A 26,028-nucleotide genomic window follows, 5' to 3' on the forward strand; every position below is an offset into this window, starting at 1 on the left:
GCCGTTTTCTGTGTGGCAAACAAACCACCTTTGAAGGTGGCATGAGAGAGCCAGCTATTGCTTGGTGGCCTGGACATATACCTGCAGGAGGGGTGAGTATCTGCTTTTAACGCTCCTGGTGGGTCTGAAAGGGACTGACCTGAACGGAGTGGTTGTTGCTGGGTTCGGCGGGCTTTGGTTCAGACTTCTAACACGCCCAACAGTGTCAGTCCAGATGCTTGTCTAAATAAGGAGCCAAACGCTGCCCTGAGAGGACGATCCCCTTCTTGTTCATTATTGCACATTTACATCTAGAGTGTCTACGACCAACACATCTGTGAGCATCGAGCGCTCTGGTCTTTTTGTTTTCCTGCTCTATTTAAACCCTTTACTCTTGGCCTACAGTATTTTCAGTGGGTTATGTGTTCGAACAAGTTGGAGCATAAAGAGACGTGGGTGATGGGTGTCCCAGGCTGGAGCGGGGTTGCGTTGCCCACACACACTCTCTGTGCCCTGAAGTGTCAAGTGATTTGACCCTCACGGCTCTCGCTTTGGTGTTTGCTAAAAGTTTCACTCGGGGAGGTCTAGAGACCAGACTGCTGCTCTTCTCTGCCTGTACACAAAGTCAGATATGATCACTTCAAAATAATCCTCCGGTGGCACTACCAGCCTCTCTGTCCCTATTCTCATTAAAGAAAGATGCAATCAATTCTTCTGCAGGCAGGGCTCACAGTAAGTAATGCAGATTTCCTCCCCTTGGTGAGCGTCTCTCATCCCTGAAGAAAGTGATACTTCACTAACTGGGCACTGTGCTTAAGACTGCAAACTATTCATAAATAAAACATTTCTCGAAGTTGCATTCCTTTTCAGTGGTTTAATTGAGTCAGGATAACGATAATTCATCATTTACGTTTAGGAGGAAGCCATCAGATAGCTTAGCTCTGCAACTGAGGGCAGGAGGGTAGTTTGGATTCATAATTTTTAAAGATCTCACAAAACCTACTAGGGATGTTTTATTATTTTTTTAAATTTGAAATGAAAACAGTCTTTTTGTTTAAATTTAAACATTTCCATAAAGCCTTTACAAGCCAAGTACAACAGCCTTGGGCTAGCATACGAGAACATGAAACTGAAGCTGACTGTTTTGTTTTCCATGCCCAAACTGAATAATGTGCTAAAAGTAAACACGCATTATAAATGGGGACAAGTAAATACCAAATTTAAAAATTCTTTCCATTGTAGTAAGGCTGAGGATAATTAAGAACATGAGCAGAGAAATCCTTGTGCCTGCTTATTTTCTAACTGGAGCTGGCTGGTACCCCTCTCACAGGTAGTCTTTTGCATGTAGTGCAGCGGTGAAGCTTTATGTGGTGCAACACCTTCTCGGTGGCCTGGCGTGATGCATGGCTTCCTGCTTGAGGAAGCACTTGCTGTGCCGTTAACGTGTTTGCACAGGGGGGTGGACTGACCGACGCCGTACTGTCATGAGCCCGTGCGTGCTCAGAGTGTGCTTAAGGCTCATTGGGGCAGGTTTCTGCCTGAAAATCCCCTCCTCTGCCAGTGCTGATACCATTCTTGGCACTTTAAATCCTTCCTATCCTGGGCTGCAATTCACATTCCTGCACGTGCCAGTGTTCCATTCCCAAATGTCCTCTTAGATGAACTCTGTCCCCAGGAGGTGCTGCTTTGCTCGGAATTAAACCCCTACAGGATGCTACTGATAAGTAAACGTGTGATAGCTACTTATATGTCTCTTTTGCTTGTGTTCTTGCCACCGAGGCTCCAGCACTGGTACCCACAGCAGCACTGACCGCAGGTGAGAGGTTTGGCATTGCTTCTGTGTAATACAGCTGACGCTGCGTTGGTCTGTGGGGCGCCGGTGGTTACTGCTTCACAACTGCCTCTTTCGTTGACATCGTCACGGAAGAGACACGTGTTTGCTAGTACGTTTTTTGGCTTCTTTTCTCTGTCTTACAGAGTCTGTAGCTTCAGCATCTTCTTGACTGCCAGTTTAAACTAGTCAGCATAGTCTGAGTAGCTGTAAAATGTGGGAAAACTGCTTCAAAGTCTCTCATTGCTCTTTGTTTTCAAAAGACTTGAAGGAAACAAAGGCTTGGGTGACCAGAGTGGAAGCAAAAAGCTTCTCAGGATTGCCAAGCACCAAGCTGAAGGGTAAACTCCTTCCAGCGCTGGGGTTGCTCCCAGTGCAATAGTGGCTCCTTTCCAGCTGTGGATGTTTTCAGGAGCAGGCGGAGGGCTGGCGACCGTTTGGGCTGGCCCAACTGCAGCCAGAAAATAAGGGCCAGCGGAGTCCAGTTATTGGGTGAAGGCTCATTCCACTGATGGGATCTGACAGTTTATTAATAATCTTACTGATAATAGAGCATTGAGGTTTTGTGTTTCTATTAAAGAGTACATTAGTTTGCTTAAACAGAGGAGCACCTTCTTATTTAAACAAAAGAAGTTAGGTGACAGGGTTGTGAACGCTTGACAGCATATCAATAGAGGTTAGGATAATTGGTGCAGTTGGCTGATTTGCAGTTTTTTTGGGCGAGGGGGATGCCTCATGAGCGTGTGTTGCTCTTGGCATCAACATCCAGTTAATTCTGGTCCCCCATCAGGAATATTTATTCACACACAAACAGCCTTTCTGCAGTTTCCTCCTCGGCTACGTTTTCCAGGTGAATTCACAACAAATCAGCATTTCAACATTCCCCACATCGCATCTGCCTTCTGGAAGGATCCAGCTGGGGAAAAAAAAAAAAATCATATTCTGCTGGTATTTGAATCCTCCTCCTCTCTTCCCTCACCCTCCTCCCCTTCCTCTCTCGTGCCTGCTTCCTGAAGGAGAAAAGAACATATCAACCCAAAGACAGCATTGCAACCTTTTCTTCACTATCTCCCATGGGGCGCAAATTGAAATTGAATTAGACAGGGATATCAGGTCTGCTCGCTGTGATAACTGTAAAAGGATTTTATTTAAAAACACCCTGACATTTGTTCACCCAGTTTCAAATATTTAGCTTTCCTCCTTTTCCATTCCTGGCGGGGGCGACTTTATTAATTGTCGCCTTTGATTCAGAGTTAAAGCTTGAAAGCGCTGATAACAGCAGTGGTGACTATTTCTTCTAGCGACGTGGCCCACAGCAAAAGGATTTCATTTTCTTAAAGACGTTATGTGTATACTGAGAGTTTATTAAAAAGAAAGGGGGGGAAGAAGGGGGAAAAAATCCGTTCTTACGTGCATAATACCGGCTGTTTCTCACTGATACGAGCAATATCTGATCTCACTCTTTTTTTTATATATTATTTATTTTCTCTGGGCTGTTGCCCTCTCTGGATTTTGCTTTTTCTTTTCTTTAAAAAAAAAAAAAATGGGAAAGGCAACTAGAATGAAAGAGCACTGTTGACAGGAGAAAATGGTAATTTTTTTATTTTTCTCTGAAAATACTTCAAAGTTTTATATAAATATTAACCTCTTTTTTTTTTTCCCTCTTCTTCAATGTGGTGCTGCAGAGCACAGATAAATCCAAGTGGCTGTGGCATGGGCATTTAATTTCCTTAAGAAGTTTTCTCTGCTTCACGGAAAAATGTTGTCTGAGACCAGAAACGTAATTGGATGATTAAAGAGAGTCATCTACATCTGGTTATGGTTAATAAGGGCCGGTACAAGAAGACCATGGTGGCCCCACAGGATTGTCACGACGTGATGTATAAATTAGGTGATATTAGAGGCACGAGTCTCAGGCCAGCGATTGCCTCTTGCTGCCTGTTATCAGAAGACTGAGGCGAGGGAGTGGAGCGACAACAAGAAAAGTGACTTTTGGATTTGCCTTATAAATTGTGAGAGGTCTAATTGCAAAAAGTCTCAGGCGCCAGTTTGCCCGCCTGCTCCTGACGTAGCCGTTGTCAGGGCCCAGGCGTGTGCCAGATCTCCTCTTTATTAGGCTCCAAGCTCTGCAGATGGTGTTCTGCTGACCCCGCAGCTCTCCGAAGGCACGCTCGGGGTAAATTAGCCAGCAGATGAGCCTACGAGGGACTGAGCGTCTTTGCTGAGATGCTGAGCGCCTGCTATCCCCTTTGACTTCAGAGGGAGCGCCGCGTTCCCAACACCGGTGGCTCACAAGGCTGTCCAGCTCTGTAAGCTGTGAGCGGATGGTTTGTTTGGGAGTTTTTTGAGCATGTGTACGCTGTTTTTTTTTTTAACGTCAGTCCTTTCTGAGTGCACATCTGAGACCAGAGAAGAGCCTGTGCAAGGGCACGCGCCAAGGAGCACGCAGCACTCTGCCACACTTAAATCTCGTGGACAGCACAGCCAGCTTGGCTCACCCCAGGGCTCCGCATTTCCCAAATGGCCCCGGGGAGAGCAAGAAGCAGGGTTCAGTTCTGTCTCCTTCTCCACTGTTGTGTATGAAGATCCCAGTCCTTTTCTCCATGCGGAAAGGGAGCTTCATGTATTCATCTGCTTTCAGTGAGGGATTTGTGGGCTCATGTCTGTCACTGCCTACAAGGTCAGGCTGAGCACGGCCTCTGCAGCAGTGCCCATGGATAAGGCTTAACCTCAAATACCCGAGACCTTCCGCAAGGTCTGTTGATCTTGGTCAACTGATCCAACTGCTTCCCTGGGCAAGGGTTCCCATGGTCAGGCTTCCTCTTGTGCTTAGAGCTTTGCACTTTGATTTCTTTTTAAAAGTAGGGGAAGCATTCTTGCATGCAGCTTGAACATTGTGTGTTCCTGCCAACACCTTTTGATGAATGAAAGCCATTAAAATTTGAAATTACTGTAATCAAGTAATGTGATATTGTAACGTTAAGCTTGTAATCAGTCCCCTGCATGTTGCTTTCTCCAGTTTCTTTTTTTTAGCTTGTTAATTCTTCCTTTAACTGTTCATTTTTTTCAGCCCAGTCTCTTAATAAAAGCCTTAGTGTCCCAGCCAAAATAGCATTTTCCTTTCAGTTTTGGTTTTTTATTCTAGAGCCAGCAACTCGCAAAAATTCATTTATCATGTTATCATTTGATGTCGTATTTAAATAATTAGTGTCATCTTACAGGCTGGAGGTCTGTTTGTGCATCGAAAGAGGATTCAGAGATAAAAAGTCTTTGATAGTCCCGGCACTGTAATGTTCACGCTGACATTCGCTGCTAGGACTTGGATTTCAGTCAGAAAGTGCTTCCGTGCTTACAGATGTGGGCTTGTATCAGATGGCTTCTTCTCCCCCGACAAGTGGGACGGCTAAAAAGGCTCTTTTCACGTCGCGTCTTGTGCTGGTGCATCCTGGTGCAAAACAGTCTTGGTCTTGATTTGAATGTGTGTGCTTCAGTTTAAGTGTGTCGCTGGCTACTTAAACGTCCTACGGCAGACAACTGTAGCATACCACAAGCGGGGTGGGAGCTAAGTTTCAGAATCGGTCAGAACAGGCTTTTTAGGTTTTTAAAATATAAATAAGACTGGAGAGATAAATATGGCTGCCTATTGAAGAAGAAAAAAAAAAGCAGGGGTTGGGGGGGAAGCTTGCACATCTCCATTGGAGCCAAAGCCAGATGTTTTTCTCCCTTGTTAAAATATATACTAAAAATACCACAACTTTACAGTTCTTGAATTGTTGGAAATGGTTTGCAGATGAAGTCATCGAGCTCTTTTTGTTACTATCCATCTATCCCTGTGCTTTCTGGGAACTCTCTCAGGGTATTCTGGACTCCAGAGATGACCTGGTGAGGGAACAAATCAAGGGTTTCTTTTTTTTTTTTCTTATTTTAAGTGCTGATTTTTCAATCCACAAATGACTTGGAATTTGCTAAATTAAGTTGAGCTCTGTGAAAACACGTTCCTGTAAAGTGGATGCATAGAAGTGAGAAGAGAGGAAAATGAAAAAATGAATCAAAGTGTAAATGCTCCCCAGGAGTAGAAAAATATAGATCCTCTCCTTTATTATTTTAATAGGAGGTTTGCTGGCGACTGCAGCCCTGTCAAGGGAGATACTCTCCAAAGATGCTTAGCAGAGAAGGAGGTTTAGGAAGCTTTGGTGGATACCAGCTTCTTTTGTTTGGGCTTTTGCTGAAGGTCTTTTTGCAAATGCGTTCCTGTTGATTTTTCAGGTCAGTCATCAGCTGGGCAACGTGATGGATCTCTTCAGCACCGGGCTCTCCCTGGCGGGACTGCAGCCTCCCAGTGACAGGCAGATTGACGGCATTGACCTTTTACCTGCCATCTTGCAGGGCAAGCTAATTGACAGGTTAGTTATGAGCCCAGAGCTCCGACCCTCGCCTCCAAGCTGAAACGATGCCAAATTTGGGGTTATTTTGTAAATCAGGTATACAGATGTATTTTTATAAAGTGAATTGATGCATCTTTGCCTGCTGCTCAGTGAGGTGGGGCAGCACCAGAGCTTTTCGCTGTGTGCTAATTCTCCGGTGGTACAAGCAGAGGTGGGATTTCCTGACATGTGGCATGTTGCCATAAAGTGGAGTCTGGGGACAGATGAAAATGTCAGGGGGTTAGCAGGGATCCCTGGAACAACATATGGCAGTAGGGCAGATAAAAGCCTGAGAACTGTAGCCTGGGTAGGGATAATACATTATTTATTACTGGAAAAACATCCAAGAGTATGCTGGGTCTTTACAGCCGAGGTTGGAGGTAAAGGCTGGGCTGCCACGAGTGAACTGGAAGCACACCTCCTCCTAAGGTCCTGTTTCTGCGGATGCTTTTGGAAGAATGGATTTGGGTTAAAGACCTGGGATCTTTGTGCTGTCAGCTGTTGGGTACAGGCACTAAGATCTGACAGCAAATATCCTTGGCCCTCTCATTGGAAAGATTGGAGGTCAAGGGAGGTCTTGTCATGATTTTGATGAGGAATTTGGCAGCCTGGGAAGTCTGAATGCAAACATAGTCTTTCTCCGTGACACAGCGAGGAAATGTACACGTGGAAAGCGTATTCGACTTCCGTGTTCAACGTAAGGCTTTGTTGCGTGGAACTGCTTTTGTGCCCGTTAACGCTGGAAGCGTGTGTACAGTACTACCCGGGAGCTCAGCCGGTGGCTGATGTGGGGCATCGCGTATCCCTCCAGCACAGCCTGTCCCATCCTTACCTCCGAAAGTCTGTAAAGCTGCTTTGCTCTTTTAAGGAGAATTTCGCTGCGGTCGCCCACTCCTTGGAACTGGTACTGTTTGAGTTACAGTAGCAGTCACTCAACCTGCATCCTGGCTTTTTCCCCTTCTTTTTTCCTCCTTCTTTTCCTCTTTACTGCTTTTTATTTTCTTTTTTTCCTGACAGACCTGACCAGGTCACAGTTTCCACAGCTCCCAAAACCAGGAGATGCAGTTGTCTGTTAAGCTTAAAAAGGAAAAAGTGTATCGGGGAAAAAAGAAATGGGTAATAACAGAATTTTGGAACAAGCTGTAATCCTTTTTCAGAGATTGAATTTTTTTTTTTTTTTTTAAAAAAAAGCAAGTACCTAACCCCTACACCTTCAATCAAAAGGGTATGTAATAAATAGCTTGTCAAATAGGGAGTGTCATGGCGTGGAAAAAGGAGACTAGCGTATTTTGGGGTTTTTTACTTTGCTAACGGGACAGGTTTAGATCAGGTTCTGCACTTTGGCAGAGCTCTCCAGCTGCCCTTTATTTCGCAGGCGTTTCAGGTGCGTTCAGGGTGCAGGAGTGGGCGCTGCTGCCACCAGCGTTTCCCCTTTGTTCACGGGCAGTTCCTGGGGACAAAGGAGAAGGGTTCATTCTTTGTGCAAGGCACCTGCAAGGGAAGCCACGATTTTAAAATAAAAGAGATTGAAGGCCACTCCTGACTTTCTGATGTGGAGATTTCAATCTTATCTCACACTTAGGCACTGTTTTTTCAAGGTGGCATCACAGAAGTGAGTATTTTTTTGCCGAGTGGCACTTCTGAATGAAAGACAAAGATGTATATACCCTACTGATAATGATAAATGGCTTCAGGATCTCGTCCTGTCAGCAGCCTGCAACAACGGGAGAGAAGAGCTGACGAAGTCTCATGTCCTCGTGTGATGAGCTGCACCAACAAATCAAACCTCTCTCCTGCAGATAGTCCATTCCAGTACAATTTTGTACTGTTTCCTCAAAAAAAAAAGCAGCGTGTTATTGGGAAAACCAACAGGAACGTTGCTGGGATGGCCAGGGAAAGGGTAGTGCATGTACTCGGATGCAAACCAAATGCTCCGAGTAAAGTGTATTCCTCAAATGTATTTTTAATTAGGAAAACCTCCGGGGCAATAAAATGCAGTTTTTGGTGATGCAAAGGGAGATTTTGGGAAAGAAGTGGAGGAGTTCAAAAAAAAAAAAAGCATATCTGGCTGCCAGATTTTTTCTGTATGGAGTTTTTCTGAGCTGGCATCCAGACCAGACCAACATCTGGTGTCCTCCCTGTCCACCCTGCCCATGTGACGCTGATGTGGCACATCGCTTGGCGCTGCCGTAAGAGGAGACCGAGCGTCGCAGGGCCTGCGAATCCCCGATTCCCTCGCGCACACGCACCGCTTCTGCGACATTTGGTGTTTAAATCGGCACGTTTTGTAGGAAATAACAGGGTCTGATGGTTCAAGGATTAACGATCACTGGCAGCCAAGCTGTATAATGTTTCATTCTTGCGCCGTGTGAGCTCTCAACTTGATGAACACTTTAAAAAATGTTAATTGAAAACCTTGCAGTGGAGACTGTTTGGAGGCAGCCTGTTTCTGACTGATAGCCGAATCGGAAGTCAGACGCCGTTGAAGTGTTTGTCTCCCTTATCAGGTAGCTGCCCGGGCCCGTCGCGTTGGCGTTTCTCACGTGGCTTTGCTCTCCTTCTCAGGCCCATATTCTATTATCGTGGCAACGAGATGATGGCGGTGAGAGTTGGGCTTTACAAGGCTCACTACTGGACCTGGAGCAACTCCTGGGAGGAGTACAGTAAGGTAACGGAACACCGACCTGCACCCTGGTCTCATTTGTTCTCCTGGGGGAAAATAATCCTTTAAAGAGGAGTTTTAAACTGGGGAATGTTTAAAAGCCAGCCGTTTAGTCACAGCCTCTTAAGAGCTGCCAGATCTGCTGCAAAATCTAAGGGGACTGGTGTCACAGCACCCCTCTACTGAAGTGGGAGACAAGCAGAGAAGGATGAGCAAAGTCTGAGTTGTTCTGAGAAGTGATCCCTTTCATCAGCACTTAGTGCCCCTTAATTAAGCTTCTTTCCCTGCTGAATTCTGAGCTTTCATGTGCACCTTTACAGTTTGGAGTCCGATCCCGAATTGACCATGTATCGCACAATATCTAGTACAAAATGCCTGGTGCCCTGAACTGTTTCAGTAGAATAGGGATGGGTTTGTTGTTTGGTTTTGGGGGTTTTTTCTTGACAGTGAAAAGGAAAGTCAGAGGAACCATGCAGTGGAAAGAACAGCAGTTGAAAACAGTAGAGTACAAGTGTTTAATCTATTATCAGCACTTACGCGAGCCCATATCACACTGTAAGATGTTTTATATTTTATTTACCAAACAGGCACAGCTTTTGTAATTTCCTGGCTGATCTTCTCATGACTGGATGTTAAGCACTATTATTTTTCTTTTTTTGTGTCTTTCTTGCCTTAGACTTGGGTACTAAACTCTGGGGCATTCCTTGAATGGCAGGTTCACACATGTGCCTTGCTGATTATACCTTTAGACATGAACTAAATGCATTATGGCACAGCTCTCAGCAATTTTGACAGCAGGCTGGTATCGAGGAGGGATTGTTTGTATCTTTTTTTTTATGTCTTTCTTTGCCTTTTTTTTAAACTTATGGCGGGTCCTCAAGGCATCACAGGTGCAGAAATAAGTGCTGATGACATTTGTGGATATAAAAGTGCATGGTTTCTTTCATCGGGATGTCCTGGGGGTAGAAGAAAACGTCAGCTCCAAGGGAGTCATTTACATTCAGGGCTGTAAATATGTGCATTTGTCTTTTTAAGACTGTAATGCTCCAGGAGTCAAAGTTTCTGCTTTACACCCAGTAAGAAGGAAGGGAAAGTTGGCTCCAGAAATGCATCGCACGCTCTGTCTCAGTGCTAATTCTACACAGCTAAAATGAGATAATGTATTTGTCTAGGTTAGTAGACGAGTAAAAGCCATATATCCCGTGTGGCACGGTGTGGAGGATTTTCCCTGTGTGAGAGGGACTGGGAGCTGTGTGTACATATGAATGGGCTTAGAGGCATGCTCTTCCCGTGTGCATGGAAGATAATGTCACACATGAATGTGTGCTCTCTGTTGTAATATAAGACGCTTACATACCTAGCTGGGAAGTAAGTAAATGTCTACGTTGATCTCAACTTATTTGTACACGCCTGAGTATGTGCGTAGCTGTGATAATGGGGACTGGTTACTCATTCCAAAGGCTCTCCTACTGTGAGCAATGGCAGTTGTGCAATTAAGGAATATTTATTTCTTTCCAAGCCTTTGTTTAACTACTGTCTGATAAAAGTCAGCAATTATACTGTACATCAGAGAGATGATTAAAAATTCACTTGCCTTCCTGCAGCTTGTATCACATGTGGTTGATGTGGGTAAAATTGCAGCACATTAGTGGACAGGCTAGCCATTAACAACATGCAGAGGAAGCTGAGGCTAAAATTTGTTCCAATTCTCTTCATGTCCTCAAGCCATTAATTACAAGCCTTGCAAGTTTAAAAATAGAAATAAATCAGAATGCAGAACAGTTCCACAGTTCTGAGTCCTGTTTTAGGAGGTTTATAATCTCACCTTAACGACACAGCTGCCTTTTTCAGTGGCTGGTGTTCGCAGCTATATTGATATTGGACCAAAGTTATGCTGCCAGAATCAAAAAGGCTGGTTTGTTTGCTCATTTCATGTGGAAAACAGATTTAAATATGTGCACGTCTGTGGCATTAGGAATTCTGGTGGTTGGCAGGTTTGCCGTTCGAGAAGTTTGATTTGCCATTCCAGCAGAACTTCAGCTAATGAGGCCTTGTTAATTGTATGATCTTTAGCACAAGTCCTTACCTTATTGTGACTCCAATGTGATGATTTATTAAACTTTCAAATATGAAACTATGTCTGAAAGTCCAAACTCAGCCCTGGAGTAAGCAAATGTATCTGGTTGGTATGTCACCCGTTTGAAAGAGATCATTGTGGGCCAGATGTGTCAAAACAGCTGCCTGCAAATTTGTAAAGAGGTTTGTTTTATGGGTAGTTGAATATCCCATCGTTTTTGATGGATACATGGCACACTTTAGCCAAACCTTTTCTCACTTTCAAAATTCCCTTGTTAATTGACAGTGGGGGAAATCATTGCTACAGAAAACTTGCACTGTTTTTCATCCACGCTTCGTGCATTTTTGTTTGACTTTCAGATGAGATTATACCATTAAAACAGCCAGAACCACATTTTCATGTTGATACTGGAAAGTGTGAAATGGGTGAATGTCCAGCGTCTGTTCAGGACTACCACGTCTTTCAGGATTATCTAGAAGGAATGTGTGTGATTTTGGCCTCCAACCCAGAAAACTGTGTGTTTGAATGTGGTATAAGTTAGTTAACTAATAAGGTATGTATGTACAAACAAAAATGTACCAGAGAGAAGCAGCTTACAGAAAGCGAAGCCTAGGAAAGCACAACAGGGATATGAATGCTTCTCTCCATGTGGCACTTGGAATATTTACACTGGAAAGATCCCATGCAAGCAGCACACAGGTTTACAGTTGTCTTAGACTCCCATGACATTAACATGCTCTTACTGGTCTGCAGCCTCTGCCTTACAGCCTGGGATTAAAATTTGTCATCTTTCACAGAGATGAAGTGTGCTGTTCTGTTCTTCCTTTTCTTTGCTTGTTTATTTGGTTTTTAACCCACAAGCAATTTTTGTCTAGTCCAACTCCTCTGATAAACTCTTGGTAGTCTTTCCCAGTGCTGGAGATATCTTGACGCTGTCTTTTCCACTGGCTTAACTTGATTACTCAAGTGACTTGCATTCTTGAATAGGTAGGCTCTTGAAAGCATAAAGGGAAGGCTCACTCAACAGAAGCAAGTCGGAGGAAGCGCTCTGTGGGACATTTTTCCTGTAGATTGCATAGGATGCTTATTTGGGTCTGTTTGCCTGGCTTCCGTCTCCTTTCATATAGATGGCTCGTGTTTAGTTTGACACATCTGACATTCAAGAGGTGATAAATGGGACAGAGTTAGATGAAAGGAAACTTTACTTGAAAAATATGTTTATATTTTTAAATAGTTTGGTAGAGGGAGAGAAATCTGCACAAAACCTGAGTCCCTGTTGCTCAAGGCTAACAGGTTTCAACTGGAAGAGGGGAGGTTTAGATTGGGCATCAGGAAGAAATTCCTCATTGAGAGGGTGGGGAGGCGCTGGGACAGGTTGCCCAGAGAAGCTGTGGATGCCCCATCCCTGGAAGTGTTCAAGGCCAGGCTGGCTGAGGCTTGGAGCAACCTGGTCTAGTGGAAGGTGTCCCTGCCCATGGCAGGGGGTGGGACTGGGTGGGCTTTAAGGTCCCTTCCAACCCCAACCATTCTGTGAGTCTATGGTGGATATCGGAGCATAAGCTCTTCCACCATCACTGACCACCTTGCTTCTTGTAGCAACAATCAGCAGTGATGAAAACAGGCACGTGTTGTGTGTTGGAGCAGAAGGATAAACCTGAGGAGCTCCCTCTCGTGTGTGGCTTTTACTGGAAGTCCTCTGTAAAATGCTGGTTTTGTTGCTCTTGTGATCCATCCTTTCAGCCTGTAAATCATGCTTATTCATTACCAAATTTGAACTGGATTGCAAAGTGTATGACAGTGCATGTGAATCCTGTTTTATCGCTACTGGTGCCCACAGCCATGATGCTGGCTGCACAGCTTCCCATTCCCAAAATACAGTCGCTCAGAGGCCGCACTGTTACGAGTTATTTTATCCACTGGATTGAAGGGAGAGGCACATGTCATCTTCCTGGTTTGGAAGGAGAGGTCTGAAAGGGGAAAAAATGGGTATTCTCTATGGATTTATCTGAGTAGCCAGCAAGTCCTTCGGGAATCACCTAATTTAATGCTATGGGAAGGAGGCAGGAGTATGAGCTAGCAGGAAAAAGGAAATGTCCTTCTCTTTGCCTGCCGCAAAGACTATCCAGCAGAGAACAGTTCTTGTGCCCTCCCAGAGTAGTGGTGCAAGAAGGGGAAAAAATAATTAAGGAAAAAAAGTGGAAAGCGCCCTTTGTTGCATCGGAGAGTGGCTGATAACATCAACCTTTCTGCCGTCAGCTTAGTATCTTGTTAGTAGTCTTCAGTGATCTTCCATGAGAGCTCCTGTGTCTTTAAATGATTGGAGTAGGTACCTGCCAGAAAACCCTATTGTTTTAATGTAAAATGCCAAAGGGGTTATTCCTGCCGCAGTCTGGCTGATTGCCCTTCTCCTCAGCTGAAGGGATCGATAAAGCCTTCTTTTTTTTTTTTTTTTTTGCAAGGGGGATGTGAAGTCAAGTAGAACCTCACAAATAATGACATTTGATTGTGGTCCTCTGAGCATGTGAGCTGGCCATTGATCGCTTCTGCTTGAAAGCCGCTGGCAGCTTGCTGATCTGCCCATCTTCTGGGGTCTCTTCCAGACAGTTAACACATTAGAAGCAATTTTTGTTCAACAGGGTTGAAGCTCGGCAGTCACACTTTGAGGTGTCTGGTCACTCAGAGCTCCAGTTTGGGAGGCTTCCGCTGGGAATTGCCAGAAGAGTGAGAACAGCCGCTTACCCGTGCTGTGGCAAACAGCAAGAAACAACGTCCCTGGCTTTAATTAACCACTGTTCCTTCCTCCTTCCAATATTAACAGAGTTTTGCTGCTCTGGGTTTTGTAGGGGGGAATGAGGAGGCATGACCAGGAGACAACCCGCAGATTTGCTGCGCCACTATCAAAATCTGCAGCCGCTTGTCAAGTCGGAAGGATCTGGGATAGCGCCAGGGTGACGAATTGCCAGAGGGCTTACGTTAACACAAGTGGTGATTCCATCACTTGGCGGAGAGCCCAAACTGGCAACCGGCTGTATTTGTCTCATGTCTATATTGACACAGCATCTGTGGTCCATTTGCTCTGGAAATTAAAGCATAAGCTGCGCAGCCAATAGCCGCTAGGTCTTAGGAACGGAAAAACAACCCCGGTTACGTGATTGCTGGGGAGAAGGGCAGAAAGACGTGCTCACTGAAAGGTTTACCTGATGTGAAGGAAATGTTTGGTTGTTGTTTTTTTAAAGGATTGCTGGGATTTCTCCGACAGTGAACAGGTCTACGCGGCAGTGCAAAACGCTGCGCCTGTGTAAGGGACGGGGTGCAGGAGCTGAGCTGTTCCTGGTTGCCATCTGATGCTCTTTTATGGGTTCCCTCAGAAGGCACAGAGCTGATGGGCTCTAGATAGGATCTTCTGGTTTGGCTCTCGTGCTTTTATAATTGAGGAGAAAAGATGCAAGAATTTGCTTAAACACAGGGAGTGACCTTTCTGCTTTGATCAGTGTTACCTGCAAACATGCAAACTACTTCGGATCATGTGCATAGTTAAGTTATAGGCACGTGCTTTAGCCGGCTATTGTTCCATTGCATATTGTTATTAACAGTCTGCCAAATAAATAGCTTAAAGGAAGTGAGGGCAGATGAAGGGGTAGTTGATTTGGGTTTTGTTACCCTGCAGGATAGGGCAGGCATATCCCCTTTGCTTTTCTCCCACATAACACAACTTGATTTTGGGTGAAGTTGTCTATTGGCTGGATACAAGGCCAGGCTGGATGAGGCTTTGAGCAACCTGGTCTAGTGGAAGGTGTCCCTGCCCATGGCAGGGGGGTTGGAACTAGATGATCCCTTCCAACCCAAACCATTCTATGATTCTATGATTCTATTGGCAGTGCCGGAGAGCTGAAGCCAGTCCCTGTCAGTGTAAATGGGGAGAGCTCCTCCGCAGCCTGTGGAATGATGTGGCTGTTGCTCCAGCTGAGAACCTGGCACGTTTGTATTTATTGTTGAAGTCTTTGAGTCCACAGGGCATGTTCTCAGCTCAAGCTTTGACAAGAAAAAATCCCAAAGCTTTGTTTAATGTGGAGCTAGAAATCACCCAAAATGGTGACAAGCTTTAAAATTATCATCTAGGAGAGTCCCCTTCCTCCCCAGGCCTGTTGTCCTTCTTCCAGGACATACACAAGGAGTTCTGGCATGCCCCTCCACCCCAGCTCCCAGTACCACACGTGACCAAATTTGCACACTTTCCAAGAAACCAGAGGCATTGTCCAGATGCTCCAGAGTGTGGATTGTCTCCTCTTTAAATATGTCTCAAATCTCAAGCAGATTTAATTTACACTGGTTTTGCTCCATAAAATAAAACCAATCCAGACTTGGCAATCCCAAACGTTCAGTTCACTGGTACAACTGACTTTTTTCTCTCTCCATCCTGAGAACTGAAAATGCTTTAACTTACCAAACAGAAAATAAGTTAAATGTTCTTTTCTGTCAAGACACGGCTCCTCTAGCTGTACCTGTAGTGTCTGACTTACTCTGATGCGCGACAATGCCTCGATCAGGAGTGTGAGGATATAATTTTGCCTCTTATTTTTTGCTCATTTGTTGATGAGCAGGTAGAAAATATTTTAAGCTTTCTCTGTAGGTTGAATAATTGGCAGTCACAGAGTACATAAAAATATTAATAGTCAATTTTATTTGTGGACATAAAGTTGAAAGACCTTAGAAATTTGAAGGGTGGTTTCAGCCATCTTTTAAGAGAGTTATTTATCAGTGTCGTAAAACTGTATGCTTGATTTTATTATTTTAGTGTATTTTATTTTTTCCCCAGTAGATTAATTTTTGAAGAGGGCATTGAGTGCTTCGATTAGGAAGACGGATAGCTTTTGGGTAGTGGCATGGGGCAAGCTGTCACAACACTTTCTTTCCTGGGAGTGTTTGGGAGGTAGCCTGGGCTGTGTTCTGGAAACAAAAGATAAAATGTAAACAGAGCAATGTGTAAACAAATACCCAAGAGACTAAAATCTTCTTTCAAACAAAAGCATTTGCAGCCGAAGAGCATTGTACCAATTAGCAGGCTCTTAATTAAATTGCTTGTTTGATTTGCATCCAAATTATAATTTGGATGTTATGAAGGCTTTGATACCTTTTCATTAACTGTTCCTTTTGAGGGGAAAAAAAATGAAATAATCTATTTTTCACAGTGTGTTTGAGAGGCCTGCGGTGTCACAAGGTGCAGAGGTCAATCATTTTTGTATCCATTTAAAGTCCATTATTGGTAGGCCACTACAACCTATCAAGCAACTCTCTTATTTTTCCAGTCGGTGATTCAGGAATCTATAGCTCTGTGCAGATAAATGGGATTTCATGGGCTTCTAAACTTCTTGCTTTATTGAAAAGCAGAATATTAACTGCTCCACTGACCAGCTGTCCATTAAAAACACAGGATATTTTTAGAAAATTGTTTGCCAATCAAATCCTACCAACATCTGTAGAGAGCCCTTTCAGTTTGTTTTATAAGCAAATGCTACAGCTGCTTTCCCACCTCCATTGAAATATTCCCATTTACCTTCCCTCCATGTCTCTGTCCGTGTCTCGGGGCATTCTGAGGTATTGTAAGGAGCGCAGCGTGTTAGCTGGAATTGTAAAACTGAGCTTTAACAAGTCCATTTGGTGCTAGTCCTTGCTGGTCTATGGGGCCCCCTGCTTTACTTGCCGTTCAGTGAAATTAGTGCTTTGCGGGTTTTGCTATTCCCAAGGCTTAAATGGGTTCTCTTAGCCCTCAAGACCACAGGCCGGGCTCTGGGGGATTAGGGAGCTCGACACCTGGCTAATAAGCAGCTGGATTTCAGGAGACGCAGCCTGGCAAGGGTGGATGCAGAGAGCTCGCCGCGCTGGACTCGCGAGCAGGCGGCTCGGTGGCCAGCGAGCGCTTTAACCCATTGCTACTGGCAAAGGGAGTGGGCCAGTACTTCTGCCCTTCACAGCCACTGCTGCTGCTGGGAAAATCCCGACTTGTGACCCTGTAGACTTGAATGTTAGTGACAGGAATGTCTCCAGACCTAATAGGGTTCTTTCAGCCCCACTGTCATGGCCAGGTGAGTGCCTCAATACCAGCTTGCTATGAATCAGGTCAACAAATGCACCCGTTTCTTTAAAACTAACCAGATTTGCTTCATTTTTCAGGGAAACAGAGCCCTCAGGTGCTGGCAAGCTGAGTTTCAGGGGGGCTAGCAGGTTCCCACTGCTTCTCAGGGTGATGCCCCATGGGTTGGCTGGATGTTTCCCCTGGGACTGTTGCTTTTTGATCAGAAAACTGCCAAGTGATCCTCTTCTCTCTGCGTGTTTCGAAGCTGTAGAAACCAAAGAGAGAAGATACTTTCCACACGCAGGATTTTTATGATTAAATGGTTTTACCTCTTTGTCTTTTGTTTTGCCGTTTCATTTTAATGAATATTTTATAGAGATTACTTTTTTATGAGGCAAGAATAGGTCTGCTTCAGCTTCTGTGTCAGTGCGGTGCCCACACTGTCACCTTATTTTACCCCGTCAAATCCATTTTTGCAAACTGAAGCGGACTCTGGGTTTAAAATAATTCTGGGGTTTGTGGTTACATTGGAACAAGGTGCTGAAGAAAGTGGCATCAGCTAAAATTTTGCTCCCTTCCCTGCTTCACCCTTGATGACCTCTTTCCTTTTCGCTGCAGGGCATTGATTTCTGTCCTGGGCAGAATGTCTCTGGAGTGACAACGCATACACAGGAGGAGCACACTACCCTGCCGCTGCTTTTCCACCTGGGGAGGGACCCTGGCGAGAAGTACCCGCTAAGGTGAGCCAGCTAACGAAGATGGGAAAACTCAGCGCTCTCAGCGTGTGCTTTATAGAATTCATTTGCCTTAGTAGCTGTTTCTTGCAATCCGGTTGAAAATTGTCCCAGAAAGCTACTGCTGGTGAGAGGCATAAAAAGAAAAGAACAAACCTTCATTTTTCAGGTGGTCAGGTGAGATGGATGTGCACATGCCCATGGCTCGACTCGTCAGTCTGGTCGTTCTTGCTCTGTGTCCTACAACCCCTGGGCGAGGAGGCAGAATGCATGCTTTGGGACAGGACAGGACTGAGTGCAGGGCCGCTGTGGGATACAGCAGTAGTGCTGGGGAGCGTGTGCACCGGAGCTGTGGGTTTTGGGGCTAGGGAAGAGATGTCTAGTGACCTCTGCAGGGTTTTTCCTCTGTGCATTGGAATCTGTGGAAGGCAAATCTGTGGATTGGAATCTGTGCTAAAGGAGCTTCTCCAGAGGGTCTTTAGCAAGAGGACTTTCTGCCCAATCCTATTCCATCCTTGGACTCTCCTGGCTGTCTGAATCCATTTTCCTATAAGCCTACTATTGCAATATTTATCTCCGGCACGCACCATGCCCTGGGAGATTTCTGTAAGGATTTATGTAGTCGTCAGCCAGCACAGCCCACATATAAACCTGCCACCTCCAAAAAAGCTCTCAAGGTGTCCCCACCTCCCTCCTTCTACTGACTGAGTTTTACCCTGCGGCAAAACTAGCTGCAAACGGGGCCGTGCAGCCTCATCCCTCACCAGTGGCTCCGACTTGAAGAAGGTAGAAATAAATAAGGGGAAAACCAGTGCTTCTGTGATCGCCTGCACAGAAATGGTTTTGTGCAGCGGCTTTAACAGAGAGATGTTTTCTGAGCTGACAGGGCTGCAATTACTCAACTGTTTTAAATAATTGAGTGGATACACTCACTCCATTACTTTCAAAGAACTGAGCCTGTGCTGTCCACTAAGTGTTTTCACTAGAGAGAGAAGGGGAGGAAAAATATTTTCACTTCTCTCTCGCTTAACAGACGAGCACCCTGGAGGTGCCTTACGCCGTGTATGAAGCTCTTCAGAAGCCCAGCACGTTAGCCCTCGCGCTCTGTTGCGTTTCAGCGCTAATGAATAAAGCGAATCTGCGGCTCTATGGATTTTAAATTCAGCTCAGTGAAACTACGCTGCTGGGTTGGGATTCCAGATGAGCCTATGCCCTGTTCGGTTTAACAACTATTGCATTTTAGGAAGATGAGTGGGTAGAAATGACCTCTTTTTCCAAAAATCAACCAAATGGGTGGTATTAAGCAAACTGTAGTTCGCCTACTGTTTGTGTTGCCTCTGCATTTGAGGCAGAGGAGCTCTTCCCTAAGAGCCCTTTGCAAGACACCTGCTTCCCTGTTATTTAGATGTTCCTTGCCACCACCATGGATCAAGCACTGAAATAAATTCCAGTGTTACATCTGCAATCATTTCTCATACGGTTCCATTGATTTTTTTGGATGCTCACAAGCTGTTGCTTTGATTGAATTTTATGGCAAGATTATGACATGATTATGGAAAGCTGTGATGTTGTTTAATGTGCAGACCCTAATAGAAAACCTCTTTTTAGTAAATAATTCTTCCTTTCTGCAGCATGTTCTGTTGCTATTGTCTCCTCTCTGGTCACAATAGAAAACTCATGGGAAGTGGGTCTCCTTTATCGAATGTGGTAATTAAATTAACCTCATTTGTGGAGCTGTTACTGTTGTGTATTTTTATTTAGCTTAATTATCCCCCTTGGCAGACAGCCTGTTGGGAGTCTCGACACTAATGTTTCTCAGAAGGGAACCCCGCGTTCTCCTCCAAGCGTGCATCTGTCTGTCCGTACGCACGGGGGGTGTTGCCGGTGCCGCAGCCCGAGGTGTGCGTGTGCTCGCGGCCCGCGTTGGCCACGCTCCTCTGTTCACCCTCCCACAGCCCTGGAGGAACACAGCGTAGCATATAGCTCTTTCACCAGCTTGGCTCTTCTGGTGAGTCGTTTTGTTGCCAAAGCATCTAGGAAAATCTGCTTTGAACCCCTGATTTATTGGTACCTTTCCCTCTTTTATGTAATTTACTTTTGCCACTTCGCTCTGTTAAATCTGTACTGGATCGGATTAGTTCTGCTGCTGCTGTGAAGGAGCAGCATGGCACACCCATGGCCTGTTCTCTCTGCCTGCTTTTGCTCATTTTTTAAATTTCATTTATTCCTTATTTTATTGTAGCCTTTTCTTCTCCCTAAAATTATTTTTATTATCAGTTGTATCTTGTGATTTGCATTATTTTGGAGCAAGGTCACACACAAAACCACCGGTATGAGGTTTCACCTGCAGAGAGATTCACTGCTTATGTATCTGGGCTGCCTGTAGGATCCCGGGGGATCTCAGAGCCAGGGCATCCTAGAAACCGGCCAGCTCAATCAGCTGCGGCCACGCTCTTGACTTGCAGGGTGCTTCTCTCCAGGCAGTCTCATCTGAAATGTCTTTGGGTCGTGCCATTGCGCACACAAGGTACTGGAGACTTCTTCGAGGCTGCGATTTCGGTTCTTCTCAGAACACAGGGATTAACCTTTTCAGGCTTTGTTGGAGAACTGGCTGCTGAAGGGGTCGCTGAAGATGCAAGTCCTTGAAGATCTGGAGACAGCTTGTGAAGTTTTCAGTTCCCTGGGTTTTGTGGTGAATCAGGACAAGTCTTTCCTGTTCCTGACACAGTTCACTGGATTTTCTGGAGCCTGCCTGGAAACAATATCAGCAAAAGCTTATCTCCCACAGGAGCACTTTTCATGCAGTGGAAAAACTGGTCAGGCAATTACAGGCAGGTCCTGTCATCATGTTGAGGACACGTCTGGCAGTTCTGAGCCATATGGCACCCTGCGCTTAGGTTCCCCTTCATGTCAGGCTGCGATGCGTCCCTCCGCATGTCTGGCTGTAGGAACAGTCCCTCCCAACAGGACTGGGACTGTTCCTGCCTGCTATTGCCCCTCTGGTTTTGGCTGGAGCACCTCCTGCTCCTCAGCTTCTGCCAAAGGGACACAGTTGTGTTTGCCCCCTTTGCCTTGAAAGGTTAATTCCTGGTGTTTCTCAGTCTGGACTGAGTGTTCACCCCAGCAATCCAAGAGCCTCACAGACCTTGCATTTTGTTAGCTGGGATTCATGGCAGTGCCAAATGCCTGTTAGGAGTTCTCACGCTGCCTGAGCTTGCCCAGATGATGGCATATTTACATCATCACATCGGTGGGCTGGATGGAGCAAGATCCATGTCCCGTAGTTGACCTTCAGGACTGGTACACTCAGCACTGGCACCAGATACACTCACCACCAATCTCTTAACTCCCCTTTCTCCTGGAAAGAGGAGTCATCTCCTGAGTACTGCAGGATTCTGGGCTGTTAGTGTTGAGCGAAGCTCAGCACCATAGGCCAAGCTCGAGATTTATGTGGCTGCGGGATGAGGTGGGGCATAAAGATGCCTGCAGGTACTGACGAGGCAAAATTGGCATCTGGAGAGGTGCTTGCAATAAGAACACCTGCAACACCAGGGTATATATGGGCAGTATATTTCAGAGAAGAGTGATTACTGTTAAATAATATATCTTTTGTTGCCAAAAATGGTAATGTAACTGCACGTACATAAGAGTTACCTTGTCATCTAGTCCTCGTGCAGTGACAGGTAAACCCTTTGTGTCTTTTGTCATCCATCAGATTAGCTGGATCTGTGTAGGCTGTGGGATAGAAGATATCTCTTTTTTTATAGCTCTCAACTTTAAAATATAAATAAGATTGTGTTAGGCAGCACACAAAGCAGAAGCATTTCTCTAAGTGTAAGCAGTATTTTGTTTCTTCCCTAGATGCAATTACTACGGGGTTTTGCTTCGTATGAAAATACCCAAACTGCGGGGTGTCTTTGTTACCAAATTTATCAGGAGGCAGAACTACAAGGTCTGACAGGTCTTTTTCTTAACTAAATTCTGTTATGTTTGGGGCATTGTGTGTCCGCTAAGTCCTACATAAGGAACTTGTTTCTCCATTCAAACTGTGTGTGACGAATTCAGAAAAATTATCTGTTGGTAACATCTTCTCAGCCAGTTGTCAGTTTTATTACCCAAGTCACAGATTACACACACCTTTACTAAAATACTTCATTGTCAGTCAGGAAGAACACAGGTAATAATGTATAGCGAAAGCTGGCCCAGCTTAAAATACAGTTAACAAAATACCCAGTGCAGACTGAAGCAGGGAGAGTGGTTTGAGTCAGACACCAAAGCTGCAAAAAGAATTTTTAACAGAAATCTCTGCAATTTTGTCGGTTTGAGCCAGAGGTGCAAAGCTTTAATAACAAGTAAGTACAGCGTGCTCACGCCTTGTTGATACTCCAGGTTAGTAGCGACTTCTGCTTTGAGCAATTAGCCTCTGTTCGAAACCAAGTTTACTACAATTTGAATGTTAGGATACCTGTGTTTTACTTAGGGCAACAGACTTTACTCTTATGGAAAAAAATGGAAGTGATAAGGCTTGGTTGATGAACATAACTATTTTAGAACACATTAATTAACAAGAGAGCTCACAAGTGCCTATTTTGAGCAGATGGAAGACCCAGGAAATCATCAGAGAGGTAATTGCACTGGTTATGGAGCCAGAAAAGAAGGGAAGACGCTCCTGAAGGGAAGTTAAAGGGGAAAGGATCTGATAGAAAAGCTGCCAGTCTCACCTTGCTGATCAGGGCAGAAACCTCACTGTGGGGAAAAGAGAGACGGTGCAAAACAGGGGATAAAATGTGTATAACAGAGAGAATCTTGCCCAGGGGAGATGCTGACTCCTCATCTTCTTGACAAAGAAGGAAATGGCACTAGCCACGTGGCAGGGGCACGTTAGCTGCTGCCACTGGAGAGGCGGCACCGATGAGAACTAAAGCTACGGAAACTGGAGAGCTGCGGATGAAGAGCCTCGGCAGTGCCAGTAAAGAACACCCAGCATCAGCCACGCAGGTGCTGGATGCAGAAAGGTGGTCAGAAATGTGCAAGTCCGGCGCGACAGCCAGCACACAGCACGCTTTGGAGGGGAGAGGGCTGTAGAAAAATACGTCTGCCGAGGAGAGACGCTAGCCTGGGGACCAAGGATGGAAGCAAACTCCTCTCGATCCAAGCTGCGGTTTGACACGGGCATCTTCAGAGACCGATCCGGGCAGTGCTGCAGCCTCGGGGAGTAGCCTGAAGGACACGCTGCTTAAAGTATGATTCAGAAATACTGCTGAAGCAACTACCAGGAGGATCAGGTGGATAACCGTCATGTTCTCTGTCGCCTGTTCACGCAGAGACTATGGCTTTACGTAGTCACTCTGCCTTTATGGCCTCTGCCATTTGAATATGGTGGTCTCTTGCAATGAAATCCAGCAGAAAGGCAGGATTCTCAAAGCCAGGGAGTTACAACCTCCATAAAAATGGGGGACCAGGCAGAGGATCAGCAGGACCACATCTTGCTGCAAGGAAAGCTGCGGACACTGTTGGAGAATCCACCCAAGTGAGGGGCATCATCAGTACTCCAGGTATTTGCGTGGCTCGCTGGCCACAAGCCCCTCATGGGGTATTTGTATCTGGGGCCCTGAGATGCTGCTGGACCAGAATTGGGGTATGAGCAGCCCAGAGTCCTTCTGTTTGATTCCCTTTTTGTTTTCCTTTGGCCCGGTGGATCTTTCCAGTAATTGCAAGTTGGCATGTTTCAGTAGCAGAGTCCCAGACCTGTTCGCTGCCCCGTGGATTGTGCAGACTTTAAATTGCAAATAAACTTGAGAATAGAAGAGAGGAACTGAGGAAGACTGAATAATAGGACAAGATCAAGACTTGGATACTACAGTGCTGAGCAGCCTCACAGCACTGATAACAGATAAAATCAAATTACCTGAATCTGGGTATATTTCGCTATTAAAAATAATGAGTTTAATTAAAATAATTCCAGCGGAGAAGGAAGTAAAACATAAAAACCATTAGCCAAGTTTTATGCTTTTCCCATAACTCCATGTGCGTCTGGTAAAACATGCTATAAATCTGAAAGCTGCTACGAAGAGCCGACGCTCAGGTTTCTGTGAAATGCATTGTAACGCCCGTTTTGTTACATTCCTGTCAAGAATAATGGTCCTGTCACTCCCAGGATAGACATACTGCGCTGTGCCTGTATGAATCACCAGGGTGAGGTATAAAACATCAAGATCTAGGTTTTAAAAGATGCTGAAAATGCTCTTTAATGTGCTCTGGTTCTGATCTATTTGAGGGTGTGTTTCTGATGGCAGAGGATCGCCCTCTCCTCGTTTCAGCTCAGGATGCTAGCGGACCTGGAGGTGAAAGACTGACTAAACCGAAGCTCCAACGCCGAAGGCAGCGTGTGAGACAAACCCTCCTTCTTCCAAACCTGCATTTCGGCGTAGGGCACGGTGGGGTTAATAGCAGAGCAGGTTACACTGGAGTTGTTTGGAGATGGGAACAGATTGCCAAGGCACAATTACGCTAAATGAAGGAAGCACAGGCCACACCTGTGCCTGGGACCCTGCGCTCGCAATCCAGCCCTGATTGCATCTCCAGAGAATTCCCGGAGGCAAAGTGTCAATTAATGTAATGACCCTGGACTTTGTCCACTCCGTTCCCTCATTCTGAGCGTGGAATAATTTCGTGTACGCTGGGGGATCTCTTTTAGCAAACTCCTCACAACACCACCTGCTCACCCTCTCATTCTTCTAGTGCTATTCCCAGCTCTCCTTCTGCAGGACTGTTGAACCAGAATACGAAATGCAGCATGCCCCGGAGGCAGCAAGGTCTGGATCTCCGTGCAGACAATGATGCCCAAACACCTGTATAGGTAATTCCATTTCTTTTTGGAACAGAGGATGTGGCAAACCCTGCCCTCGCAGCCTGGTCCTGCATACGCATTCAGGGAAACGACAGGGAGAAAGAGGTTCCCAGCTTCATTAACAGACTGATTGCCGTGAAGTAATTATCCCCATCTTACATACAGATTAAAGGCACGCTTCTCTTGCAGATTTTGCCTCAAAATGCACTTCTTGCCGAACACTGGAGAGTTTTAACCCCACCGTACGCAGTCAGTAAATACTTCACAAATCACTGCATGGATATTGGACTTTGGCGCACGCCGTGGAGTGAAACAGGTTTGTCTGGGCAAAACCTGAGCTCGCTAGAGTGAGGAATGAGGATCTCCCAAGGGACCGAGACAGGAAAACCAACCCCACCAGCAGCACGGCTTTGCCTTTTGTGACTCCAGTTCCAGCCAACGACATCTCCGGGGCCGGTGCCACCCCGCAGGCATTGCAGTCCCCTGCCATGCACGGAGACTCAATACACGTCTGGGTGAGGAAGATAGTTTAATTGAGGCATCTGAAGATGATCTGTGATGATCTCCCAGTATTGAATGACACCTTCCAGCACCCGGGGTCCGTCACCATCATGTACTTCAACACAAGGAAGACAGCTGCAATCGGATATGTTTTAAGCTAGTGTCAACAGGTTTAGCCAGCTTAAGAGCATGGTAAGCCCTACTGAGACAAGGTTTATAGGTTAGTGCTACGACTTGGAGCATAATCTATCCATGTTCTTTAGCTTTAGCCAGCTTTGTACTTGTGTGAGAAGAGCGAGTCTTTTATATGTGCCAAGCTGTTTCCATCACGCTTTGGGGAAGTCATTCAGCCTATGCTAAATGCTGAAATAATCTAAAAGTGTAGAAGCTGCAGGGGAGAGCAGTTCAAAAACACCAGGAGCTGAGGTTAGGCCAAGATTTCCCGTCACTGCTGAGCTAGCTGAAAAAGCCAGGAGTCTCCTGAACATGGGAATTAAAGCAAAAAGATGATTTAAATGACTCAAGCCTACTTTGTTAGACTGCAGCATTCACATGTCTTAGGTTGCTAATGAGCAACAATGCTGTGGATAAATGCAGTAGTGAAGATTATAGCAAAAAAGATGGTTTTTTTCACTGCACCAGGACTGGCATATTTGGAGCAAAAAGCAGCAGTCATGACAACATATTGTTTATCTTTCATCCAGACCACAGCTGTGTTTTCCACTGGTCTGTCCAGATTAGAGCTAATTTGGAATCCTATGTATGAAAAGCCATTTCGAGGGATGAAATTGGGCTCTCTCTTTAGCACTTAAATATTTGCAAAGATGCTGTGGAGCTTAATTAGTTAGCAGCAACGTTTTATCTTGTGGGTCCACTTCCAAAAGAAGATCTTAAATG

The 26,028-nt window shown here is 45.4% G+C and overlaps 1 protein-coding gene across 1 annotated transcript in view; it reads left to right on the forward strand.

The window, feature by feature from the left end:
* GALNS (galactosamine (N-acetyl)-6-sulfatase) overlaps positions 1-26,028 on the forward strand; it is a 41,871-nt gene that overhangs the window by 9,961 nt on the left and 5,882 nt on the right. The window contains exons 8-11 of the mRNA XM_010157590.1: positions 1-92; positions 6,077-6,213; positions 8,800-8,902; positions 17,665-17,786. The exon at positions 1-92 is cut by the window's left edge and continues 38 nt beyond it. Coding sequence (XP_010155892.1) covers positions 1-92; positions 6,077-6,213; positions 8,800-8,902; positions 17,665-17,786 — 454 coding nt within the window. The remainder of the gene's footprint in view (positions 93-6,076; positions 6,214-8,799; positions 8,903-17,664; positions 17,787-26,028) is intronic.

Source organism: Eurypyga helias, unplaced genomic scaffold (assembly GCF_000690775.1).
Source record: "Eurypyga helias isolate BGI_N326 unplaced genomic scaffold, ASM69077v1 scaffold22778, whole genome shotgun sequence".
Classification (NCBI taxonomy): Eukaryota; Metazoa; Chordata; class Aves; order Eurypygiformes; family Eurypygidae; genus Eurypyga; species Eurypyga helias.